The sequence below is a fragment of the Aegilops tauschii genome, chromosome 6, assembly GCF_002575655.3.
Source record: "Aegilops tauschii subsp. strangulata cultivar AL8/78 chromosome 6, Aet v6.0, whole genome shotgun sequence".
NCBI classification, from domain to species: Eukaryota; Viridiplantae; Streptophyta; class Magnoliopsida; order Poales; family Poaceae; genus Aegilops; species Aegilops tauschii.
The window spans coordinates 89,070,853-89,095,573 of record NC_053040.3 but is presented as its reverse complement, the minus strand read 5'-3'; the positions used below and the strand labels follow the sequence as shown (position 1 = coordinate 89,095,573).

The following is a 24,721-nucleotide window of genomic DNA, read 5'->3' as shown; positions in this document are numbered from 1 at the left end:
TTGGCATGGTACTTTATTTTATTGGTTAAGTGACTGTAGAAGAAAGTGCATTTGGTTAGTTCATTTGGTCAGTGCATTCACTGTAATTAGAAGAAAGTTTAGTTTCTTCAGATATTAGTTATTGTTTTCAGTTATAGTGACTTAAAAATTGATTGTTTGTCAATTTAATCATACAGCTTAGATGATGAGATTTGGGTCATGAGCCTACATTTTCAAGGAACAGATAACATGGAGAGAAAGTATTCAGTTTCTTCAGATATTAGTTATCTCACCATATTAGCATTGGCTGAGTTGGAGGGTTATGGAATGGATGCTTGTCTGACTTAAAGGAAGAGGGAAAGGGCTTGGAGGGGGTGGAGGTCCTGGATAGTGAGGAGGCATTAGAGGAAATGCTTGACTTGTTTGTTGATAAGAAGATCCTGAACATCACTGTCAGAAAGCCTACTGATCCAAGCCCAGCAGATGTTAACATGGATCACATCATGCTTGAGGAACAGATCCCCATTGATCATGTTGGTGAACCTGTTGTTTATAGTGTCTCCCAACAAGGTGTCCTGTATCCACTGGAGAATGCAACTTTGGCACCAGCAATCCCTGAGGAGCCCTATCTTAACACACAACATAGTTGTAATTTCAACAAGGGGAAAAATGTTGTGGAAGAAGAAGATCTAGAAGCAGAGCATGATGAAGATGAAGATGAAGATGAAGATGAGATGGACAAATCCTCTTCAGATTTTGAGTTTTTTAGGGGTGATTACAAAGGGCAGAATATATCATACAAGGCTTGGTGTAGGGGTGAAGATGAGGCTGGCACAGGGACAAGCCATAAGACTAGGGGAGAGGAAGAACCCGCAGACCACTATTGTGGAGCAAACTCAGAACCATCTGAGTTTTGGGAGGAAGACCAAATCATTTCTGAACATGATGAACCCTCAGTTGTACCAGTGAAAGGAGCAAAGAAGCTTAATCATGTCAGAAAACCAGGCCCAACTATCAACTCACACAGTGCCCCTGAACACATGAAGTTTGAAGATTTTGTGCATGAACTTGATGAATACTGCTTTCCAGGTGATTTTGGTCTTAGTGATGAAGAAGAAGTTCCAAGGTTGCCTTCTGGTAGGAAGAGAAGGTTGAAGAAGAGGAATGAGAGGAGGTGGTATGATCCATCAGTCCTTGATGCACATGAGCAGTTTACATTGCATTTGTGCTTCCTAAATGTTGTGGAGTTCAGAGAAGCACTAAGAAATTTCCATGTCAGGACACTTAGGAATTTTGAGTATCACAGAAATGAACCAACTAGGGTTATTGCTTGGTGCTATGATAGAAAGCAAGGTTGTCAGTTTTACATAGTGGCCTCTAGAATAGCTAATGAGTCTACTTTCAGCATCAAGAAGATGAATTTGGATCACACTTGTGGAGCAAGTGGAGAGAGCACCAAGGTTACAGTTAACTGGGTTGCCAAGGTTTGTGAGGAGACCATTAGATCAAACCCTGGAGCTGGTGTTGAGACAATTATGTCATACTACAAGAAAACATTTGGTGTTCATGTGCCTAAAAGCTTGGCATATAGGGCAAGGAAGCAAGCAGTTGAAGTTGTGCAAGGAGATCACAGACTCCAATATCACAGACTAAGGGACTATTTACAGTGTGTGCTAGATACTAATCCAGGCAGTAGATGCATAGTGACAACCAAAGAGGACCTAGAAAATCCAGCTCCTACCCCCAGGTTCCACTACATGTTCTACTGCCTTTTTGCATGCAAAGAGGGCTTTCTCAATGGATGCAGGCCATTTATAGGTACATGATCTTTACACATATATCTAAGATGGTTGCATTCATGTTATTTACAAGTAATGTGATCATATTTTCAGGTTTAGATGGTTGCTTCATCAAGCTCAGCACTGGACAACATGTTGGGAAACGCAGCAGAAAACAAAAAATTTCCGACCTACGCACCAGCCCAGGACCACTATGGAGACTGCATACAAGGTTTGATCATTTTCGTTACCGACTCGTAGCGCAGCGGGAAGTAGAGTCGATGACGATCGGCGGTGCAGATCCCCGCAGCTAGGATTTACAACCTCCCAACCACGAGGATGTATACCCTCATCTGCTCCTCAGACAGCCCTCTGGGAGGCGGTCGAACAGCCCCCCGGACGGTGTCGCGGACAGCCCTTCGGGAGGACCTCCGAAACACGAACGGTCACTCGGACAGCCCTTCGGGAGGACCTTCGAAACTCGGACGGTCACACGGACAGCCCTTCGGGAGGCACTCACGAACTAAGACCGAAACTACGATCTCTCTACAGAGTTGCACACATACGGTGTCATCTATCCGGCAGGGCTTCGCCGTCCAGAACTAGTTCCTGCCGGAACCCAGACAGCCTTTCGGCTCTACGAAACTATTTCGCTAGGAGGGAGAGAGAAGCCGGATCATGCATGGCACTTGTATGTGAGAAAGAGTGAGTGTGGAGGGCTGCCCCTCCACCTCTATTTATAGGAAATCCCAAGGGGTAGGGTAGTTTAACACAAAAACCCAAAATGCACATGAATGAAGTCCTTCCTCAAGGGCATAAGAGTGAAACCAAGGAACAAGAGGGGCTCCAAGGTGGAGCCCCAAGTGTGGCCGGCCACACCCCTTGGGGGCCCCCATGAGGGCCTCCCAATCCATCCATGTCATCCCTAGATCTTTTGAGTAAAGCCCCAAAAGGTGGCTTTCCATAAAATATCCCAAAAAGCACTTTCACTATTCACGACGACATTTTTCAGCGTCCGTTCAAATTGAAAATATTTATGTGGGCTTAGAACATTTCCAGTACCCACCAAAATGATTTTCAACGCGTTCCGAAACAATTCCGTTTTAGTGATTTTCATCTGCGAAAAGCATCTGAAGTGGTTCCGGCAGCTCCGGAGCATATCCGGTTATTATCCCGGAAAATTCCAGAAAGCTTCCAGAATGATTCTGGCATCCTCCAAGAATTATCAGGCATGTGCCGAAACCAATTTGACTTACTGGTATATCCCGAAACAACTTTTCGGTATCATCAAAACTTATCCGATGACCTCTCTCTGCGGTACGATTCCGCTGTCCGAAACTTTTCGGTGTTCGAAACTTTTTCGGTGATTTTCTCTCAGACTCCCTGTCTAGTATTCAGCAGATAGATGACCCTTAAGCGTGTGACCCTATAGGTTCGGTGAAGTATAGATATGACCCGGAACCCCTTCCGATCAATGATCAACATCGGAGCCATGGACACCCATATTGACCCCTATACCCACACGAATGAATATTCGAGTGAACCTCCAGTTGCCGTGTGCTATTCCTGTTGCTTCGCGATATGTTACAAATACCCGAGGTGAGACATGTTGGCATTCCCGTGGATCAACAACTTGTCCACTATGCTAGTTACCTCGTTACCGGTATTGTTCTCTTTTCTCGTTATCGTGTTCCGGCATCCCCATGATCAAATCACAAAGTGCCTGGCCAGACGATGATGGATACCGTAACACCGAGAGGGCCCAGAGATATCTCTCCATCGTCGGAGGAGCAAATCCCAATCTTGAGCTATTAAGTTACTTGACATACTTTTCCATGAACCCGTAAGCCGCCGTAATAGCCACCCAATTACGGATGACGTTTAACAAACCCCAAAGTTCATGAAGCAAGCATGAAGAAACTCGATACTCTCATGGTCTAAGGAATCATGCAAACGTTAACCATCTATGTGTTATTTACCATTAACTTGTGACGAATGTATCTCATAGCATAACATCAAAACGGGTCGATTCAACACAAATGTTCTCTTAACATTGTGCCCTCAAATTTGCTGGCATAGACATGCCCATGATCAGGAAAACGGAACCATCATGCAACACTTGAGCTAGTCTTAGAGGCCAAACTAGGAATACTTCTTACCGTTTATTATTCCACACGTGCATATGAGTCTTCCTCCGAGCCTCGTGGATATTGCAGACTCGAGAATTATTGCAGTTATAGCATGGAACATAAACATAATTATGAACTCGGAGATAAATAATATCATTTATTATTGCCTCTAGGGCATATCTCCTACACAACAAATATTGGCAGCTACTGCCAGGGATGGGAACAACAACATCTTCTGCATTGCATTTGGTGTTGTTGACAAGGAAGACACAGACAGCTGGACATGGTTTCTCACACAGCTGAGAACTGTTATTGGAAGTGGGAACAAGTTTGGCAAGTACACAATTATGTCTGACAGGCAAAAGGTATGTGCTCCAGTACTCAACACCACCACACTTTGAACTTACCATCATCTTTATACATCATTCTAAGCCATCATAAATTCATAATTAACAGGGATTGTTGAATGCAATCAATGATGTATTCCCTGACTCTCCACAGAGGTTCTGTCTTAGACATATATATGCCAACTTTCAATCTGCTGGTTTTAGAGGGGAGGAACTCAAGAAACACTTAGATCAGGCTGCATATTCCTTCACTAAGAGTGGTCATGAAAAAGGAATGGAAAATTTGAAGAAAGAAAGTTTTGAAGCTTGGCAGTGGTTGTCACAGATACCAGACCATACATGGGCAAGATATAAAATGGATACTGTTTGCAAAACTGACCTGGTTGTTAACAACCTCAGTGAAGTTTTCAACAGGATGATATTGGATGTTAGGAACAAGCCAATCAGGACTATGCTGGAGGGCATAAGAACAAAGTTGATGATCAAGTTTCAGAAAACCAGAGAGAAAACAGAGTCATGTAGATGGGAGATCACACCAACCTATTTAGAAATTTTAGAAGAAGGCAAGAAGTGGGCTAAGAATTGTGATGCATACATGGCAGGGCCAGGTATCTGGCAGGTGACTAGTAGCTCTGAGAACACATATTGTGTTAACTTGAACAACCATACATGTGACTGTAGGAGGTGGGACATGACTGCTGTGCCTTGCAGTCATTCCATGGTTTGTAATAACTACTATGGTTGGATTACTATGGTTTGTAGGAGGTGATCAAGTTTATGTCAGTGAACAAATATGGATGGATTTGGGTCTACTATGGTTTGTAATGACTATACTTTATGTTGTTTCAGAGATATTCAGTCAGTTGAACTACCATGGTTTGTAATAACTACTATTCAGTCAGTTCAGTCAGTGTTGATTATGTCAGTTAGTTCAGTCAGTGTTGATCATGTCAGTTAGTTCAGTCACTGTTGATTCTGACAGTGTTGATTTTGTCAGTGTTGATTCTGACAGTGTTGATTTTGTCAGTGTTGATTCTGACAGTGTTGATTTTGTCAGTTAGTTCAGTCACAGTTGATTCTGACAGTGTTAATACAATCGTTCAGAAGGGTAGCATATACACATAGATACATTCATACAATCATTCAAAAGGGTAGCATCAAACACTAGTTATTATTACATAGAACACCAAGATAGTACCACAACTCTCTCTCAGATAGACTTACAGACAGAAAGATATATAGCAAGGTAGATACATAGATTCATCAGTCATAACGCTCGAAGAAACGAACCCACTTGGCCCTAGTAGCTGGATGGGGAGCCATGACTGCCCTCACCCTTGCCCAACTAATGATCTGCATGAATGTCCTTCCCCTGCCACTAGTGAAAACCAGCTCCAGTTCTTCATCATTGCATTTCTCCAGTACCTTGTCGGAGAGTGGGCGGTTGAACTCCTCTTGCTACTCAACCTGGGCCGCCTCTAGTGCCCTCTGCCTGCGCCTCCTCCTCCTCCTCCTCCTCCTCTGTGCTGCTGTTGCACTAACCTCCACAGCCTCCCCCTCCTCCTCTGTGACATTTCCCATGTCAGGATCCATCTCTAGGGTTTCTTTTGGGTGGCGGCTGGTGGAGTCATTGGGAAAGTGTGGGGGTGGGGAGGGGTTTATATTGACAGATGGATGGGGTTGGGTTTTAGTAGGCCTAGGGTTGCATTTGGTCAGCCACTAGTGGGCCACTAAGCCCAATTACCCACACAAATAATATATGTTGGCTAACAAATAACATATAAAAGATAGAAGATCAATTTGAAAACTTAAGAGCATAGAAGATCCATTTCCACTACTTAGTAGCATAAGAGATCCATTTCCACTACTTAATAGCATAGGAGATCCATTATAGCACTTGATAGCATAGGTGATCCATTACAACTTACTTAACAACATAGGAAAAGGTTCTTACATAAGAAACTACAGTTCAAATGCATGGCCAAACACTAGGTTAAACTTCACTTTCCCCCAAAATGTACACCCATAATCACTTTAGACTGTTAGGCCACATCCTTATATAAAGGCCTTGGATGTACTTACTTCACCAACATATCACAGCAACTTCAAGACTCAAGGATGGCCTTGATTTGCTCTAACTTCTCCTTGTTGCCATAGCCATCTTTCAGCAACTCAGCAACAACAAGCTCAAGCTTGTCCTTCTCCTTCTTAAGAACATCTCTGTCAACTTGAACATCCTCCATAGCCTTCCTGGTGTTCTTGATGATATCAGCTTGGCTATGCAAAATGCACCTCTGCTCTTTTGCAAGTTTGAGCTTTTCCATCTGCACCTCCAACATAGCTTTCTCCTCTAGCTCCTTCTTCTTCTTCTCAAGTTCTTCCTCCTCCACTTGTTTCTTGTCCACCCTACCATCCTGCCAATCAAACATCTTGGATACATCATCAACAAGCTTGGTGTACTCAATGCAAAGCTTGTCATTTTCAGTCCTAAGCTTGGCCAACTCCCTTTCATGTTCACTCTTCAGCTTGGCCAACTCATTCTCAAACTTCTCCTTGTCAAGTACCCTTCCACAGTTCTGCTCATGGAACATTTCCCACAGCCTGCTCAAACATCTCTGAAGAACAGTAGGCCAAGGCCCATCAACCCACTCTACAACACCACAATTCACACCATTTGCCTACATTTGTAAATGTGATAAGTTAGTGCAAGTGGAGTACTAGCTAATTTCAGTGCCATGAAGATATGCTAAGTTATTACAATGCCATGATTAAGTTTGCTAAGTAACAAAAAAACATAAGTGACTTTCATATCAGTAATAAACTGCTGCATCATGTGAGGCCAGTGAACATCAATATCTAACCTGGACCGGGCAGCCATAGAAACGCCTTCCTGTTACATTGCCTTCAAAAGCAACACGCTTAACAGGCCTCATTTGGTGCAGAATGCACCTGGGTTCAGCAAGCTCAAGTTGGCCACAGAAAAGGGGCTCCACAATGGTCTCTGGTTCCTCCTGCAACCAAAAATACAATGGTTTCAATCACCACTCAATACCACAATCAACTAGCACTGTTCATTAACCCTAAACAGTGAAAAAATCCCCAAATCAGCATGAGCCCTAACACTGTACAGAGATGAACCCTACCGTACCTCAATCCCCACCCTCACTAATCAAGATCCATATCACAGAGACAACAACAACACTAACTAAGCAAGATCCAGTGCCTAGGCCTACTAGCATTTAACCATAACCCTAGGTGGCAAAGAAAAACTTACCATAAGTCCCATGTCCATGCTGACGACCTCGCACTCCTCCTTCGAGCTCGTTTCTTCGTCGTTCCAGGAAGGCATTGCCGCAAGGAGGTCGACGGCGACCGGCCTCGAAGACGGCGGGCCGCGGCGAGCTCCTACTGGAGCAGGGGAGTGAGAGCAGGGGAGTGAGCGAGTAGGGAGAGAGTGAGCGAGCAGGTGCGTCGGACCGACCGAGGGGGTTTATTTACCCCAGTTCCGACCGGGCCGGTCGGCTAACGGCCGTCAGCGGCCGCGCCGTTAGCGCACGTGGCCAGGTGGCCTGACAGGTGGGTCCACGCGGTCAGGAAAACAGTTCAACCGCTAGTCACCGCGGGTTTGGGGTTTTTGAAACAGCCGACCGCGCAACTGGTAGCTTTCTGAGAAAAAGTAAAATCTGGTAGTTTTTTGGAACCCTAGCCCGTAAACCAGTAGTTTTATGCTATTTACTCTGTTTCGTCACTCGATTTGAACCGAACAGTTTCAGTATGTCAAACCTGACTCTTTATCAGACAGCAAGATCAGCCATTGCACTGCACAAGGGATACCCAAACTTTCTTCAGAGAAGAATCAGTCATAACCGTTATTACCTTAAGATGAAAATTAGCCAGGCAGGATTATGCACATCCTTTTTGTTTCATGTGCCGGACAAACCCTCCTTGGTTATGAATGATCAGAACCAAGTAAAACTTCCTGGTTCCACCAGTTTTCACTCATCAGGTTGTCTGGCTGCATAGGCCCAGGGGTGAAACTACAGAAAACACAATAAACAGAGATTTAGATTGTTCTAAAAAAGGACCTTGAGCAGCTAGCCAGCTGAATGTTCAACATGCTTATCGATTGACGAGTATAGCTTTTCTCAACATTCTCAGCATCAATGACTTTTGTTACAACATTTTACAGCAAAAGTAACTTTTGGTGATGTTTCACACGTTTTCCATTTTTACTGGTATACACAAATACTGCACTTGGCATCAGAGAAAAAAAAAGTGAAAGGAATATTCTGAAAGAACATACATATTGCATCTATGTAGAACATTTCTTAATGATAATGTATGAAATAGAGTTTTAGCATTTCAGCGACATTTTCCCAGGACAAGTACATGAATGAAGGAACAAGATGACACACCAGTTACAAATAAATTTATGATGTATCTGAGACGAAGTCTTGTATCACAGTCCGTACTGCAATTGGAATTCTCACTGAGTGGGCACTTCCATCGGACCATGTGATGCTCCCAAAACTATACCCGCCCTGAACTCTCTGCTTCGCCGTGAGTGTCACCCTAAATGTTGCGCGTGTACTACCACCTCGGGTGAAACTAATAATAGATGGCTCCATCAACACGGCTACCCCTGCGGGAGCCTCAACAACTACTCGGTAAGTCGCTTCCACCGGCCCGACATTGGTGACAGTGCGCGAAACTGTGGCATTGTCCTTTAGGGTTGGCACGACGATTGATGGAAGGTTAAGATTGAGTTGGTAGGACTCGCAGCCGTCTAACAATCCAAGGGTGCAATTGAAGAATTTGTTGTACTCCTTTGCATCCACATCATAAACCAAGCCAGGATCGATGGCCCTGTTTGGGTCCATGTGGCCACCCCCAAAATCAAAAGGGTCAGCTAGTTTTCTTGGCACCCCCTCAGCTTGGATCAGCATACCGAAACTATCGATCACTGAAGCTGCAAGAAGTTTAAGTAATGATGAAGTCTGTCTTATGCATATTGTGACGAGGTACTTAGAATACTTTCTCCGGTCCTTTTTAGTTCGCATATAAGATTTTAGCTGAAGTCAAACCTCGTAAACTTTGACCAAGTTTATTGAAAAAAATACCAACATTCAGAATGTGAAATCAACAACATTAGATGCGTCATGACTTTAGTTTTCACATTGTATAAATTTAGCATTGTAGATGTTAATATTTTTTCATATAAATATGGTCAAACTTTACGAAGTTTGACTTCAGACAATTCTTATATGCAGAGTAAAAATGATCGGAGGGAGTATTAATTTTACTATATTGCCATGTTTCTACCTGTAGTGATAATGGCAGATTTGATCATGGCTGGTGACCAGCCAGGGTGAACCGACTTGAGCAGCGCAGTGACTGCTGAGACATGAGGACATGCCATGGACGTCCCGGACAACAACACATAGGTGCCGCGCACTGCTGCCAATATGTTGACTCCCGGTGCAGCTATATCAGGCTATTCGAACATGTACATGATACAAGTCTTAAGTATTCAAACAACTAGAGAGCCTAGGTACATAGCAAAGTGCAACCTATTTTTCTTTAAATAAGAAGAAATACATACCTTGAGTATGGTTGAAAACGCTAGGCTAGGGCCTCTCGACGAGAACGAGGCGACCCTCGGTGACAACACCTCATTTCCAACAGCGCTCATGGTAGGTGACACCTTCACCACCGGACTCCTAACATGGCACATGACCGACATGAGTTCATTATTGTACAAGAAAACCGACATGTGTTCACTTCGCCTATCAACCTGACGACATATGCTCACCGTGTGATATCCCAATATGAAGCAATTCTATGTGCTATCTCAAAATCCACGAGAACACATGGCATAATGTTGTTGCACGCAGCCACATTGTTGACATTATTGATAGCGTACTGTGCGAAAATGAGGCCCTTAGCACCGGCCTCCAAGGTACGGTTGATGGCATTGCGAAGTGCCACCCGAGGCGAGATGAGAAAGGCCTCCTCCGGTGCATAGCACAATACGATTTTGCCTGTGACATTGCTCGATGCTAGTGTCTCCATGTCACAACTGGATACATGTACCAAATTCGGTATCATTCAGAATCAATGAATTGTTATGTTATCATACAAAATGTGGAACTACAAATCAAATGTGCCAAGTGGCTTCTTTATTTCATATCACCTCCTCGCATGAACGAGGGCCTTAAAGTCGTTGCTGATCACGGATGCGTTGTAGTGAAGAGATTGCCCCTGCATTCAAAATAAAAACACAAAAAAGTTCACCTTTGTCTTTAGACAAGTAGGATTGACCAGGTAGTTATTTTTAAGAGTAGGTGATTAATTAAAACAAGATTATGGTTTCCAATGTAATTTTGTTTACATTGTAAGGTTTTATTGGACTTTGTAGGATGTTTTGATGTCTTGAGATAATTATGGAAAATAACTGCCAAAAGTATGCACATAAAAAATAAAACTATCGCATGGTATAACTAATTCTTGATTAAAAATCAGCCTGAGTGTAAGCATCTCAAATAGTTAAACTGAATTTTAAATTGACTGAACTTTCAAACCTTGGCATGTGCATGCAAACCATCTCTTCCAATTATTGATTAATTAATTGTATACGAAAAAAAATATTGCTAGGTGCATGTAGAAAAAAAACCCAGAACTGCCAAGGGTACACAGGAAAATAAAAGATGATATTACCATATTAAAACTCGTTGTAGGAAAAAAAACTTATGCAGTTCAAACTGTCTACCAGATTTCAATCTTTTTCACCGCCATATTCCGTGCAATAAATGCATATAGTAAATGAGTAAGCACCAGATTGGTTATTAAGCAAGTAATGCCTATTTCGACAAATGCGTGCCTGAATTTGTTACCCAATTTTGGAGTCTAAATCTTCAGTCCGGTTCAAAATTATTTTCATGGGTGAATATGTACCGACTATTCATGGTTTAGATGGTCATACCTAAAGTATATTATGGCTCCTTTGGTTTGCACTAAAAACTTAGGATGAGGAAAAATACAGGAATATGATAGGAGTGCATGTGCAAAAATAATGCATTCCTAGGAAATCTGCCAACTTGGGTGTTTGTTTGACAGGAACTGAAAAAAATACAGGTTTCCTAATAAACTTGGTCAGAGATGCACGTCTATGTTGTCAATGTTAGGGTCTCATCACACACATGTGCAAAAGCATGTGGGATGTGATACACATCAGAAAGGGGTGCATCAAATGAATGGTGTGTGATGGCATTTTCCGATATGAGAAATCTCGATGCTTCCGAAGGAAGATTCATTGTTGTTGATTGAAAGATTTTCTCTGGTGCCACCGATCTCTATTTTAGTCCATACCATCTCTGTTAGCTCTGGTACATTTGAGTAACTCTTTTAGGCACTTCCGAGCACCTCTCGATTTGTTTTAGCCCAGTGTCTCAGAATAGGACCAGTATTCACGAGAAAAATTCTATCACATACCTCCGAGTTCAGACTTAGTTGTTTTTGCACCGATTCAATTCTGAGATTTGCTCTGTTGACCCTGGTACCTCAGAGAATCATTATATCGGTCTGAGTAAGTTCTCTTACTAGCAGAAATGAACTCCCTTTGTGTCGGTGTCTATGTGTAATTGGATCTTTGAGAGGCTTACTTTGTCTTCCCAACTGAACATTCAAATTTTGAACAAGTCTTGAAGTACCAAAAAACCATCCATGACTTCTAGGATAGTTGCTTTTAATCGTGCATCAGTTGAATCTGCTTTCACCATACCCCCCCCCCCCATTTGTTAGATAGCACATCTTGAGATCCTTGGTGATAGTGAGTATCTTAGAGAGCCAAAACTTTGAGAGTTCGATGGACAAACTCCTCCGTTTCTTGTGCTACATCCCACTTTGCTTCAAGTTTATCTATCCGTGTGTGTGTGTGTGTGTGTGAGAGAGAGAGAGAGAGAGAGAGAGAGATCCTTCAGGGAGTCGATCGGACATCTCTTGGAGACTTCCTCAAAGTGACTTTGTTACTTGTTATCCTTGGAGGGTGTGAACCTCCTAAACTGTTAGGAGTACATGAGAACCTTCAAGGTGTAAAGCAATCCAGAGTTTGTACATGCCCCATAATTGCCTTCTTTGTATAGGATCAACCCAGAGTGAGGGTTTGTCCCTGGTGGTATCAAGCCACTGTGGCATAGGTGGGAAAGTGTTTGGTTGGCTCTTTGTGGGCGACCTTACCGAGACATTTGTGGTCTTAGGACTTTGTGCCTAGACCCCAACGAATGAGGAGTAGGTAGCACTGACTATCTGAACATCAGAAAACATCATATTTTTCAATCGTATTTGGCTACCACAACTTTCTTAAGATCCCACATCAAGATGATAACTGGAACATTGCTTCATGTCCAGGGTAAAAACTCATGTTCTAGCCTTTATTGATCGGGCACTGTAGCGACAATCTTGCGTTGTTACCTTCTTCAAGGCATTGTCTTCTTACTGATCTGATGACCTGTAGTGGTTGGTTGTGATAACAAGGGTAAATTTCTGTCTTGGTCGTTTCCGGCCAAACGTAGTGACGGCGTGACGCCAGTGTGAGGGTGTTTATCCTTCTCAAAGGCGTTGCGTCAGAAGAAGTTGACTTAGTCAAAGTGGTTATATTCATATCTTGTAATGGTTCTGGGGTAGCTATCTATGTTCTGTACTCCATTTGTCGATAACTTCGTCCTCATTGTGTTGAATCAAGCTTAATAAAGCTGATTGTATGCATGCTGATTGTATGCATCACAATGATGTAGATGCCACAGGTTTCAACCTTATCTTAGAAAAACTAAAATTTGGAGTAGTAATTTTTGATAGGATTATTCACCCCCTCTAGTCCATAACCTCGGCCCTACAACCTCACATCAAGTACGTGCATATTTTGTCTACAACATCTTATATGTGCTAACAAAAAAAATCTTATATGTGTCTGGCTGGGCGATCATGTACAATGATCAGATTCACAATTTGGACCAAGCCATAGCATTGAGGATATTAAAAGGGCTGTTCTATAGTACTCCCTTCGTTCCAAAATAAATGTCAACTAAAATCACGACACTTACTTTAGAACGGAGGGAATAAATATGATTCAATTTTATTCTATGGAACAAACTATGGGGGGGGGGGGGGGGGGGGGGGGCAAGAGGTACTGTCCTTTTAACTGATATTGTAGATGTTGGCATTTTTTAATATAAATTTGGTCAAACATTACTAAGTTTGAATTAAGACAAACCTAATATGCAAAGTAAGAAGATACAGAGGAAGTACAAGGCACGCCACGGGGAGTAAATTCTTATTTTTGCATGATGAAGGTCAAACTCAGCTCCAGGTCAAATTGTAAAACCCTATAAGGAACCATTCCTTCTGTACTCTATCTCTCCGTTTCTAAATATAAGACCTTTTAAAGATTTCACTATGTACTATATACAGATGTATATAAACGCATTTTAGAGTGTAGATTCATTCATTTTGCTCCGTATGTAGTTTGTATTAAAATATTTAAAAGGTCTTATATTTAGAAATGGAGGGAGTAGAAATTATGGAAAGCTTCAGGGTGGCGCTAAATATACCTGTTGTTGGTTCGATCCACGGATGGATTGTTAGTTTCCATCATGCATGGGTGCTGACCCATAGCAGCAAGGGTGCAGTCACAGGGTAAGGAAGAAATGATAGTCTACATACTCATCTGGAATTTTAAGAGATTAGTTTTGAGTTGAATAGAAAAATACCAGAGGCTTCACAAGGAAAAGATCCCCACAACCTCTCCTCTCGCGACCCCCACGTCGCCTCCCCCGGCAGCGGCGGGGCAACCTTAGCCGCGCCGCCGCGGCCCCCTCCCACCTTGCCCCACCTTCTCGCCGCCGCCTGAGGCAGCCGCCGGGCAAGCCCGGGGCGCCAAGGATTGTGGCGGCGGGGTCTCGGCTACCCTGCCTTGGTGTGGGGAGTCCCGGATCTGGAGCGGCGGCTCCTTTGGCGAGACACGGCAGGCTCCGGCGAGCAGCCGGGCGGGCGGTGGATCTGGCGTCCTGGCCGCGCGGGCGGCGGGATCCCAGTGGTCGTTGGCGGATGGTGTGGGCTTCTGCGGCGGTCGGTGCGCGCGATCTGGCGCCTCCCCTCCTCCCCTGTTCGGCGTGCGGGCCAGCCTGGTCGGGCCGCGCTTCCCTTGGTCGCCGGTTCTATACAGGAGGCGCTGGTGGTGGCGGGGATCTAGTTCGGGCGAAATCCCTGGCCGGCCGCGCTTACGGCGACGCCTATGGCGCCGTTCCCCTCCTTGGAGGCGTCGGTATGGACTGATCTCCTCACTTCCCCTTCCCCTAGGTCTCCCAGGTGAAAGCCCTAACTTTGTTGGGCGGCGGCGGCGCTCACGGCGTCATTCCCTTCTTGAAGGCGCCACTTTGGGAACCTTGGGGTTGGGTGGCGCTTGTGGGTGGTGGACGACGGTGATAGTGCGGACCTATCCTAGCATGGATCTGGGTCCGTTGCTCGGAGAAGGGCTCACATATGTGGAGGTCATCATTTGGCGTCGTGGTGGCGTCCATGGCGGAGGACCTGCCAAGGCTCGCGTAGGTGGAGGTCGTCGTTTGGCGTTGTGGTGGCGTCGATGGTGGAGGACCTGCCAAGGTTGACACCTTAATCTGCTCTGAAGATGGACCAGTAGAAGATGACGGCGATGACACATGTGAGTGCAACCAGCCGATTTGTGCCCCGAACCCGGTAGATGGCTCGGTCGGGGCCTCCGGCTTTAGATGTTAGGCTTAGGTGAGAGGTCGGGTATGTGGCCCGGCTTGCACCCCTTCATCATATGGATATGAGTAGCGGCAGATGTTGGCGGATTCAGACATATTATTGTTCTACTTTGTAAGGTCCTCGAAAATAATCAATAAAATGACCGCATGCATCTCCCAGATGCAGAGGCCGGGGGTTATCCTCCTTTTAATAAAAACTCATCTGAAATTCTGATTATGTTTTGGTTAGTCATTGGCTACTCTCCCAATATTAGATTAACTTGTGTGTAGAAAGTAATTAGAAGCGAGAAGGCGTCGAGGGTATACATAAAAAACTAATTAGAAATTTTTCGATTGTTCACCTGTGGTTGTGTAGAGATGAAGAAGAAGAAAGCCTGGTTAAGGTCTAAATAAATCATCCTTTGATAGTGGTGATCGTAGAACCAACTCTAAATTAATAGACAATAGTTTTCATTCATATTTTCGAACAACTGGCATATTTAGACTATCTAGACACTATGATATTTACTATGCTATGTGAATATGCCTTCTATGGTATGATGGCCATCTCCATTATCCGGCTCCGTCCCGAGAGGGCACCATCTGAACCCAGGGCATATGCATCCACTTTTCATAAAATGCATTTTAAGCACGTTTTAAAATGCCAAAAAAATGAAAAGAAAATATCACGCATACAAGTTCGCAAATGTGTGTACACGGCACAAAGTTTTATGAAAAAATGTCTTTTTGTTTTGCCTCCGTAAAAAAGACAAATTTCAGTGCTTCTAAATAGTGTTGCGCGACATAATTTTTTGTCTTTTTTGCACAGACCATAAAAAAGTTATTTTTCCGTAAAACTTTATGCACGCACATAAAACATGGAGACGTACCGGTGCAAATTTTTTTCAGAATTTAAAATTTTGTTTTTTAAAGTGGGTTCATATGTACCCAGGTTCATCCATATACTTCTCGCTCCGCCCCTAGCTCCATTTTCCTTTTTGCATGCATCTCGGAAGAGTCAAGTTGTTTTGTTGAGGAAAGAGTCACGTTCATGTGGCAAAACAATGCATGTAACTTCGTGAACACTGGAGGGCAACACCAATTTGATCTATCATATTAATGCAGGTGTTTTTCTACAATTTGGTAATTGCATTTTTGTTAGCAACTCGGTTGCTCGAGATTTTTGAAATTGTAAACTTTGAAGATGATTTACTACACTATTCAAATCTGCACAACCTGAAATATTAGTTCAACTTTTGTCTGTACGTCATACATGCGCGTGATACTTTGAAACTTGGATTCTTGGATGTTGAACCAAATGCTTATAAATGTGATTAATATTCCTTTTTAGACAAAATCAAATGACAAAAAATACCATATCGAATAACATGAGAATTACTCGAAGATTTAAGATTTGTTTGTACGTACCACCAACTTTTCATTGTTCCCGAGCGTCACTTGGGTTGGGAATGACCTGTCTATTGTGCTAGCAGCCACCGTCATGACCCATGGCACGGCATTCAACACCGTTTGTGGCACGGGGCCTTCATTCCCGCCTGCAAACACAACGGAGATGCCTTGCAATACAGCATGCAATGTCTCAAAGATCTCCTCGCCAGGACTGCCTCCTAGTGAGAGCGACAGGACGTCCACGCCATCCTTTATGGCATCATCGATGGCCGCAAGGATCGCTGCCTCGGGGCAACTCCCATCGACCCAACATACCTTGTATATAGCCAATCGAGACCGTGGTGCTCCACCGCGAGCCATACCGACACCAAGGCCACCCCCTCTGTGGCTCACATTCCACACCTGGCTACCGGCAATCGTTGAGGCTACATGTGTGCCATGGCCAGTGAGGTCCCTAGGGGAATTGTAGTCCATCTTAAGCACGTCAGCGCTGATGCCACCACTATACCATCGGGCGCCGATGATCTTCCTGTTGCAACTCGTGGCATTCCACGCATGTCCAATCTGGCACACGCCGTTCCACCGTGCCGGCACAGGGCTATATCCGGTGTCATCAAAGCTTCGTGATTCAGGCCATATGCCTGTTCCATAAGCATGTGATCAATTGACGATGTACTCCATCTCCTACTTTGGGTTTCCAAGTTTTGGATGTGTGGATGGTGATTTAACTTATAAATGTAATTGCAAACCTGAATCAATCACCCCGATGATGATGTTTTCTCCGTACTTTGCTCTTTGCAGAAGGCCTTCCTGTTGTTGTGGTTGTTGTTGTTGTGGTCCATCGTAGTCAAGGCCGAGGAAGTCCCAACTCTGAGTTGTGTGCGGTTTGTGGTAAGTGTTAAGCTTCACGCGGACAACTTCAGGGAATTCTACACTTGGGACATGATTAGTTTCAGTCGATCATGCATGTTTCAAAGAGGCTCAGATCCTAAAAAAGATCATGTGATCCTGAGTGCCAAAAAACCTCACCCAAACCTATCCTTTTCAACGGATTCGGCTAAACTTATCATAAGAAGAGCAATACTCAATCAATCTTGATCAAAGGACCACTAAAATTGAAAATCCCTCTTACTTTACAAGAGGTTAATGAAAACGTCTTGAAAGAGTTCTTAAAGAAGACATGCTAATGCCATATCTTGGAAACGAATATTACCTGCAAGTGTTTGAGCTTGCGTTTCATTGAGTGTCGCCGCGAATCCAGAGAATCCATGCTTGTAATTGTAAACTATCGACTTCCTGGCTTCATCCTTGCTTTTGCCAGTAAAAGTAAAGAAATGTGAGTCACCAACTACAACGAAAAGATGAGCAAGTCACATGATGTATATTAAAAGATGTAATCAGGAACAACTATAGCTAGCTAGTACCTCCCAAAAACAGAGGTTAGCATGTCATGGTGCGACGCGGTGACCGTAGACGGATCATCATGTTTCTTCTCCCCCAAATACACGATGTATATCTGTAAATTTGAGGCAGAATGTTCTCATAACAAGACGGTCAGCTCGCATTCGCTGAAAGAAGCAAATTAAGCGAAGTCTTGTGAGAGAGGAGCGCGATCTTACTTTGCTAGACGCTTTCGTCGAAAGGGGCATCATCGTCACCAGCAGCAGGGCACAGGAGAAAGTTCTCATATCCATGCCTATTTCGAGAGGAGGGTCGTGTATGCGTATGTTTATATTTATGTGTATATATAGCAGGCATGCGCAACCATGGGGTGCAAGGTGCAAGAACGGTTCAGAAGAGTTCGGTCAGAGACACGCGAGGAAGACTATATGTCTAGATCATGTCTTACAGCAAGCACCGAACTGGATACAGACATGCATACAGTATCCAGGTCTCTGATGTAATGACATTGATCGACGTCCATTCACAACAAAGCTGAGGAACGTGGAGGGGATTTTATAAAGTTTGGCAGACTTTTGGCACTTTGAAACATATCATTCCGCAAGCAAATTTAGAAATACTCCCATTGCGTCACACTATGCCGTGGACAACCTTCCAAGCGCGTCTTCTGAAGATGAAATGTCACTTGAACCATTGAACTACACCGGTTCTTCGATGGCTATAATTTGCACGTGTCTCGGTGTCGAATCCGATGGCCTATCTTGTAAATCTGCCAGTATTAAAATACCCAGTAGGCAAGTTGGCCCTCCAGGATCTTGTAAAGTTCCGACCTATGCCTGACCACACGAAGAGCTTCACCCTGCCTCTGCACCTCCACGCCGGTGAAAACGGCGAGGACGTCCTCTACCTGATACTGATAGGACTGGGCTAGTAGACTCTTCAGAGACATGCGAGGTGACAGCCTCGAGGAACCTGGCGATGCAGAACTTGGAGGAGCCGAGGTGCACAACGTGCGTCCCCAGCGCGTGCCCTTCCATGGGCGGCGTGATGTCCTCCCACGAGCCATGCAGCGGAGGCGGCGTCAGACCGGAGGCGGCCCTGAGGTCGGCGGCGCCGAACGTGTTCTCGCCGTCGTCCGAGGAGCAGATGCCGAACCAGAGCCCGTGCTCGCGGACGTGCTCGGCGAGGCCGCTGAATGGCAGCGCCCAGCTCCCGAGCTTGGTCCAGCCGCGTTTCTTAATGTCGTAGGAGTACGTGCCCATGCGTCTGGTGGATATGCAGAGGCTCTCGCCGTCGCCGGCCACCGCGTAGGAGTCGATTTGGCCGGGGGCGCCGTGGCTGCTGGGCTCGTGCACGAAGGGGGGCGGGGGCAGAGCGCGCCACGACCAGTCCTCGTGCTCGCCGCGGGGCCGGCGGAAGGTGAGCGCCTCGCAGCACCGCTTCTTGTGGAGCTGGGGGATCCGGTCGAACACGTAGAGGGCGCCGCCGGCGGTGAGGGAGACGGGGATGTACTTGCGCTCCGGCAGCCTGGGCAGCGCGCGGACGGCCAGCGAGTCGGGGTCGTAGATGAGGGCGCGGCCCGTGTGGTCCGTGGCGACCACCATGTTAAGGTCAAGCTCTCCCTCCTCCGCTTCGTGTCTATGGTTGGTCTTGAGGAGGAAGAAGTCCATCACGCCTTTGAGGGGCCGGCCCGAGCCCGACGGAGCTTCAAAGCGCGACGTGGGGTCGGGCAGGCAGCCGTGTTCCAGCGCCGGGCCTTCTTCTCCTGCTCCGGCGATGTGGCCGACGAGCGGTGGTGGGCGGAAGAAGCGCGACATGTCGATGCGGCGCAGAGTGTAGGTGCTGCGAGCGTCGTTCGTCACCAGATGCACAAACCGCCGGAAACCCATCGGGCGTCGGCCGCCCAGATCGTTGATCAACCAACCTCGATCGGCAGTGTGCTGCATGCAATTGCAACGTCGGCCGCGGTGCGCTGGGACCTCCGTCACAAGCCTCTGCTACGAGCGTACTGACTGCAGAAGCTGATTACGTAATTATTAGGTTTGTGGGAGATGGCGGCGGCGGCTTTGAGAAGAACGGATGGGGAAGGAGTACAGTTTCTTGTAGGAAAAAGTTCAAAATAAACCTTGAACTTGTAGACAAAAGCTATATCAAACCCTGAACTCACATCAAATTCTCCGATCCCGGTCTATTTTGAACTTTGAGAGGATTTAACCGGTATTCGTTGAATTGGGCCGACCCATTAACGTAGTTGCTCGCGCTGCTTTGGTTTTTCTTTTTTTTTATTCATTTTTGTTTTTGTTTATTTTTTTGGTTTTTCTTCGGTTTTCTTCTGTTTTTGTCTTCATTATACTTTGTTTTTTCTCTGATTTTTCTTTATTCGTCATAATTTTCTTTTTTGATTTTCTTCATATTGTTTGTTTTTTTGCTTTTATTTTTCACATTGTGGGTCCCGGCCTAACCAGCGGACGTTCGCTCGGGAGCATGGTAAATGCGAATGTTTTCATGATGGTTTGTGTTGGCCGAGGATGGCAAATTTAGTTAGCAACATATCAAATTCGCTTCATTTCAGGGGTTTTTTTTTGCAACGATTTGCCGTTATTGTTTAAATAAATTGTCATCCCCGCAATGACGTAAATTGACATAAGAATGTACACTTTGTCATGCCCTCCAAGGGAATGTCGGCATAATAAAGTTTTAGTTTCTTGTAACTATGTCGTAACTGACCTTTTTTTAGAGAATTCGGATTTATTATAAAGATTCATTAGAAATACAAAACATTCTAAATATAATAAGAATTACATTGAGGTTTCTGGACGACCGAACAATGATCAATGTCATTGTCAGAATGAGCCGCCGACACGTCACTGTTGTGGCTCCCTTGTTGGAGCCGACTTAACCTTATCGATAACAGCAGGGAAGTCTTAGTGCTTGTCCCCATAAAGACCATCACCCCGGAGCCACGATCGTCATCGTCGTTGGGCCCTTGAATCGACCCAAAGAACTTGACACCAAATCTCACCGTACCATACACATGAGAAGAAACCCTAGCCTTGCCGCCCCGAGGGGCTGCCAGAAATCAACACCGAAGCTCCCTCTAATCCATCCCCAAGGACGGACTCGAGGAGGATCGGAGATCAGAAGAGCGACTCAAAGATGAAGCGTCACCATCCGCCCAAGCACCGCCCCATGCGAGGACTAAAACCCTAACCTATCTATTAGCCGGTGCCTCGAGCGAAAGCACTAGAATTCCACTCCCTGCAACCAGGCACTGGAGCGTCTGTCAGAGAGGAGACGAATCTACGGGCTCATCGCACTAGTAGAAAAAGGGTCAAATTCAGCTCATTAGTCCCGGTTTGAATTTGAGCCGGCACTAATGGTGTGACCATTAGTGTCGGTTTCAACGGCTAGGCGGGACGCTCTCATTAGTACCGGTTCGTGCCAAACTTTTAGCACCGGTTCGTGCCACGAGCCGGTACTAAAGAGAATGGTGGTAGGATGCTGTCAGTCTGGGGCCCCTCCAGCACCTTTAGTACCGGTTCGTGCCTCGAACCGGTACTAAAGGTCGTCCTATATAAACCCTTCGTCCACCCGCGCTCTGTTCTTCCTCCTTTCCCCTCTCCTCTCTGTTCTTCCCTTCTTCCTCTCGAGCTCATCACAAATTTTGCCCAAATTTTGTCAAGATTTGAAGGCCCCCATCCATTCAAATGATCACAAAGGTTAGCAACTTTGTCCTTTCATCTCATTGCTAGATTAGCTCTTGCAATGGTTTATATAGTGATTAATTTGTGGGTTTTAGTAATTTGGGAGGAATTATATATATGTGGTAGTATTTGATTTATATGCAATTTGAGGTCAAAATAACACTTAGTTTGCATATGTAGGTGTGGTTTACTTAGTGCCTTCTAAATCTCCGTCGTAACCACCGTCGATCGCCCGCACCGTCTCGTCGTCGGCACCACCTTGTGGTGAGCCTCTTGTTCTTATCTTTTTTATATAAAAAATTCATGTTTGTGTGATTTGGATATATAGTTACTCGTATAATTATCTTACCTGTACGTTGTTTGTTATACATAGTGCCATGGTTTTGATATCCGTCCCCATCGGCCCTCATCCGTGTTATGATTCGGATGTGGTATATTCTCTTTTAAAACTATTTGTTGCATTTCGTGTTTATGACAAATTATGCCCATCAAGTTGACATAGATATTTTTATCTAGGAGGTATGTGAACCGGAAATTCCTACCGACCCTATTGTCGAGAGGTTAAATTTAGTTGAAAGAGAAAGCGAGTATTTGAAAGAAAAATTGAAAAGAATTGACGGGGAGAAGATGGAATTGGAGTTGCATGTTGCCGATGTCGTCGATGATCACAAGATCAAGATGAAGAAAATGCGCTTGAAGATTAGAAAGATTAGAAAATATGCCATTGATAGTGAGGCTTGGTATCATTATGTTGTTGGATCAATTGTTACCTTAGTTGCAATCTTGATCGAATTTGTTGTTGCATTTAAATGCTTTAGCTAGAGAGTTATTTTTTTGTTGCATTTAAGTGTTGTATGAACTTGTATTAATTTGGTCTTTTCGGTGTTATGTAATGAAGATGAGCCGACAATGGATGTACGATGACCGATGCTCTCCCGAGTTCATTAATGGCGTGCATACTTTTCTGCTTGCGGCTGAGACAAACAAGCGGGCGGATGGTTTTATGCCTTCTCCATGTGCTGGCTGTAAGAATGATCATAATTACTCTAACTCAATAACCATTCACATATCCACTTGTTTGAGTCCGGTTTCATGCCCCACTATAATGTTTGGACCAAGCATGGAAAAAGTGTTGGAAATATGCCCTAGAGGCAATAATAAATTGGTTATTATTATATTTCCTTGTTCGTGATAATCGTTTATTATCCATGCTAGAATTGTATTGATAGGAAACTCAGATACATGTGTGGATACATAGACAACACCATGTCCCTAGTAAGCCTCTAGTTGACTAGCTCGTTGATCAATAGATGGTTACGGTTTCCTGACCATGGACGTTGGATGTCGTTGATAACGGGATCACATCATTAGGAGAATGATGTGATGGACAAGACCCAATCCTAAGCCTAGCACAAGATCGTGTAGTTCGTTTGCTAAGAGCTTTTCTAATGTCAAGTATCATTTCCTTAGACCATGAGATTGTGCAACTCCCGGATACCGTAGGAATGCTTTGGGTGTACCAAACGTCACAACGTAACTGGGTGGCTATAAAGGTGCACTACAGGTATCTCCGAAAGTGTCTGTTGGGTTGGCACGAATCGAGACTGGGATTTGTCACTCCGTGTAAACGGAGAGGTATCTCTGGGCCCACTCGATAGGACATCATCATAATGTGCACAATGTGACCAAGGAGTTGATCACGGGATGATGTGAGTTACGGAACGAGTAAAGAGACTTGCCGGTAACGAGATTGAACAAGGTATCGGGATACCGACGATCGAATCTCGGGCAAGTAACATACCGATAGACAAAGGGAATTGAATACGGGATTGATTGAATCCCCGACATCGTGGTTCTTCCGATGAGATCATCGTGGAACATGTGGGAGCCAACATGGGTATCCAGATCCCGCTGTTGGTTATTGACCGGAGAACGTCTCGGTCATGTCTGCATGGTTCCCGAACCCGTAAGGTCTACACACTTAAGTTTCGATGACGCTAGGGTTATAGGGAATAGATATACGTGGTTACCGAATGTTGTTCGGAGTCCCGGATGAGATCCCGGACGTCACGAGGAGTTCCAGAATGGTCCGGAGGTAAAGATTTATATATGGGAAGTCCTGTTTTGGTCACCGGAAAAGTTTCGGGTGCTATCGGTAATGTACCGGGACCACCGGGAGGGTCCCAGGGGTCCACCAGGTGGGGCCACCAGCCCCAGAGGGCTGTGTGGGCCAAGTGTGGGAAGGGACCAGCCCCTAGGTGGGCTGGTGCACCTCCCACAAGAGGCCCAGGGCGCAGGAAGGGGGGGAAGGGGGAAACCCTAGGCTCAGATGGGCCTAAGGCCCATCTAGTGGGGCGCCCCCCTCTCTTCCCCCCTTGGCCGCCCCCCAAGTCCCATCTAGGGCTGGCCGCACCCCTTGGGGGGGAACCCTAGATGGGGGCGCAGCCCCTCCCCCTCCCCTATATATACTTGAGGTTTTGGGGCTGCCATACACACGAGAACACCTCTCTTTTGGCGCAGCCCTACCCCTCTCCCTCCTCCTCTCCCGCGGTGCTTGGCGAAGCCCTGCAGGATTGCCACGCTCCTCCATCAACACCACGCCGTCGTGCTGCTGCTGGACGGAGTCTTCCCCAACCTCTCCCTCTCCCCTTGCTGGATCAAGGCGTGGGAGACGTCACCGGGCTGCACGTGTGTTGAACGCGGAGGCACCGTTCTTCGGTGCTTAGATCGGAATCAACCGCGATCTGAATCGCTACGAGTATGACTCCTTCATCCGCGTTCTTGCAACGCTTCCGCATTGCGATCTACAAGGGTATGTAGATGCACTCCCCTTCCCCTCGTTGCTAGATTACTCCATAGATTGATCTTGGTGATGCGTAGAAAATTTTGAACCTGCTACGTTCCCCAACAGTGGCATCATGAGCTAGGTCTATGCGTAGTTTCTATGCACGAGTAGAACACAAAGTAGTTGTGGGCGTCGATGTTGTCAATTTACTTGCCGTTACTAGTCTTATCTTGATTCGGCGGCATCGTGGGATGAAGCGGCCCGGACCGACCTTACACGTACTCTTACGTGAGACAGGTTCCACTGACTGACATGCACTAGTTGCATAAGGTGGCTAGCGGGTGTCTGTCTCTCCCACTTTAGTCGGATCGGATTCGATGAAAAGGGTCCTTATGAATGGTAAATAGAAATTGGCATATCATGTTGTG

The 24,721-nt window shown here is 45.3% G+C and overlaps 2 protein-coding genes across 2 annotated transcripts; both read right to left on the bottom strand.

Annotated features, from left to right (window-relative positions):
• Window positions 1–8,663: 8,663 nt before the first annotated feature.
• Window positions 8,664–11,161, bottom strand: LOC109734164 (subtilisin-like protease SBT3.8). The gene is made up of 4 exons (XM_073500631.1): window positions 10,046–11,161; window positions 9,836–9,953; window positions 9,556–9,727; window positions 8,664–9,202 (listed from the first exon to the last, which is right to left on the bottom strand). The coding sequence occupies exons 1-4, from the start codon at window positions 10,339–10,341 to the stop codon at window positions 8,664–8,666; spliced, it is 1,125 nt and encodes a 374-aa protein (XP_073356732.1). The 5' UTR covers window positions 10,342–11,161.
• A 3,469-nt stretch (window positions 11,162–14,630) lies between these two features.
• Window positions 14,631–19,905, bottom strand: LOC141025326 (uncharacterized). The gene is made up of 6 exons (XM_073500630.1): window positions 18,712–19,905; window positions 17,617–17,751; window positions 17,153–17,332; window positions 16,422–17,044; window positions 15,356–15,442; window positions 14,631–14,903 (listed from the first exon to the last, which is right to left on the bottom strand). The coding sequence occupies exons 1-6, from the start codon at window positions 19,748–19,750 to the stop codon at window positions 14,631–14,633; spliced, it is 2,337 nt and encodes a 778-aa protein (XP_073356731.1). The 5' UTR covers window positions 19,751–19,905.
• Window positions 19,906–24,721: the final 4,816 nt, after the last annotated feature.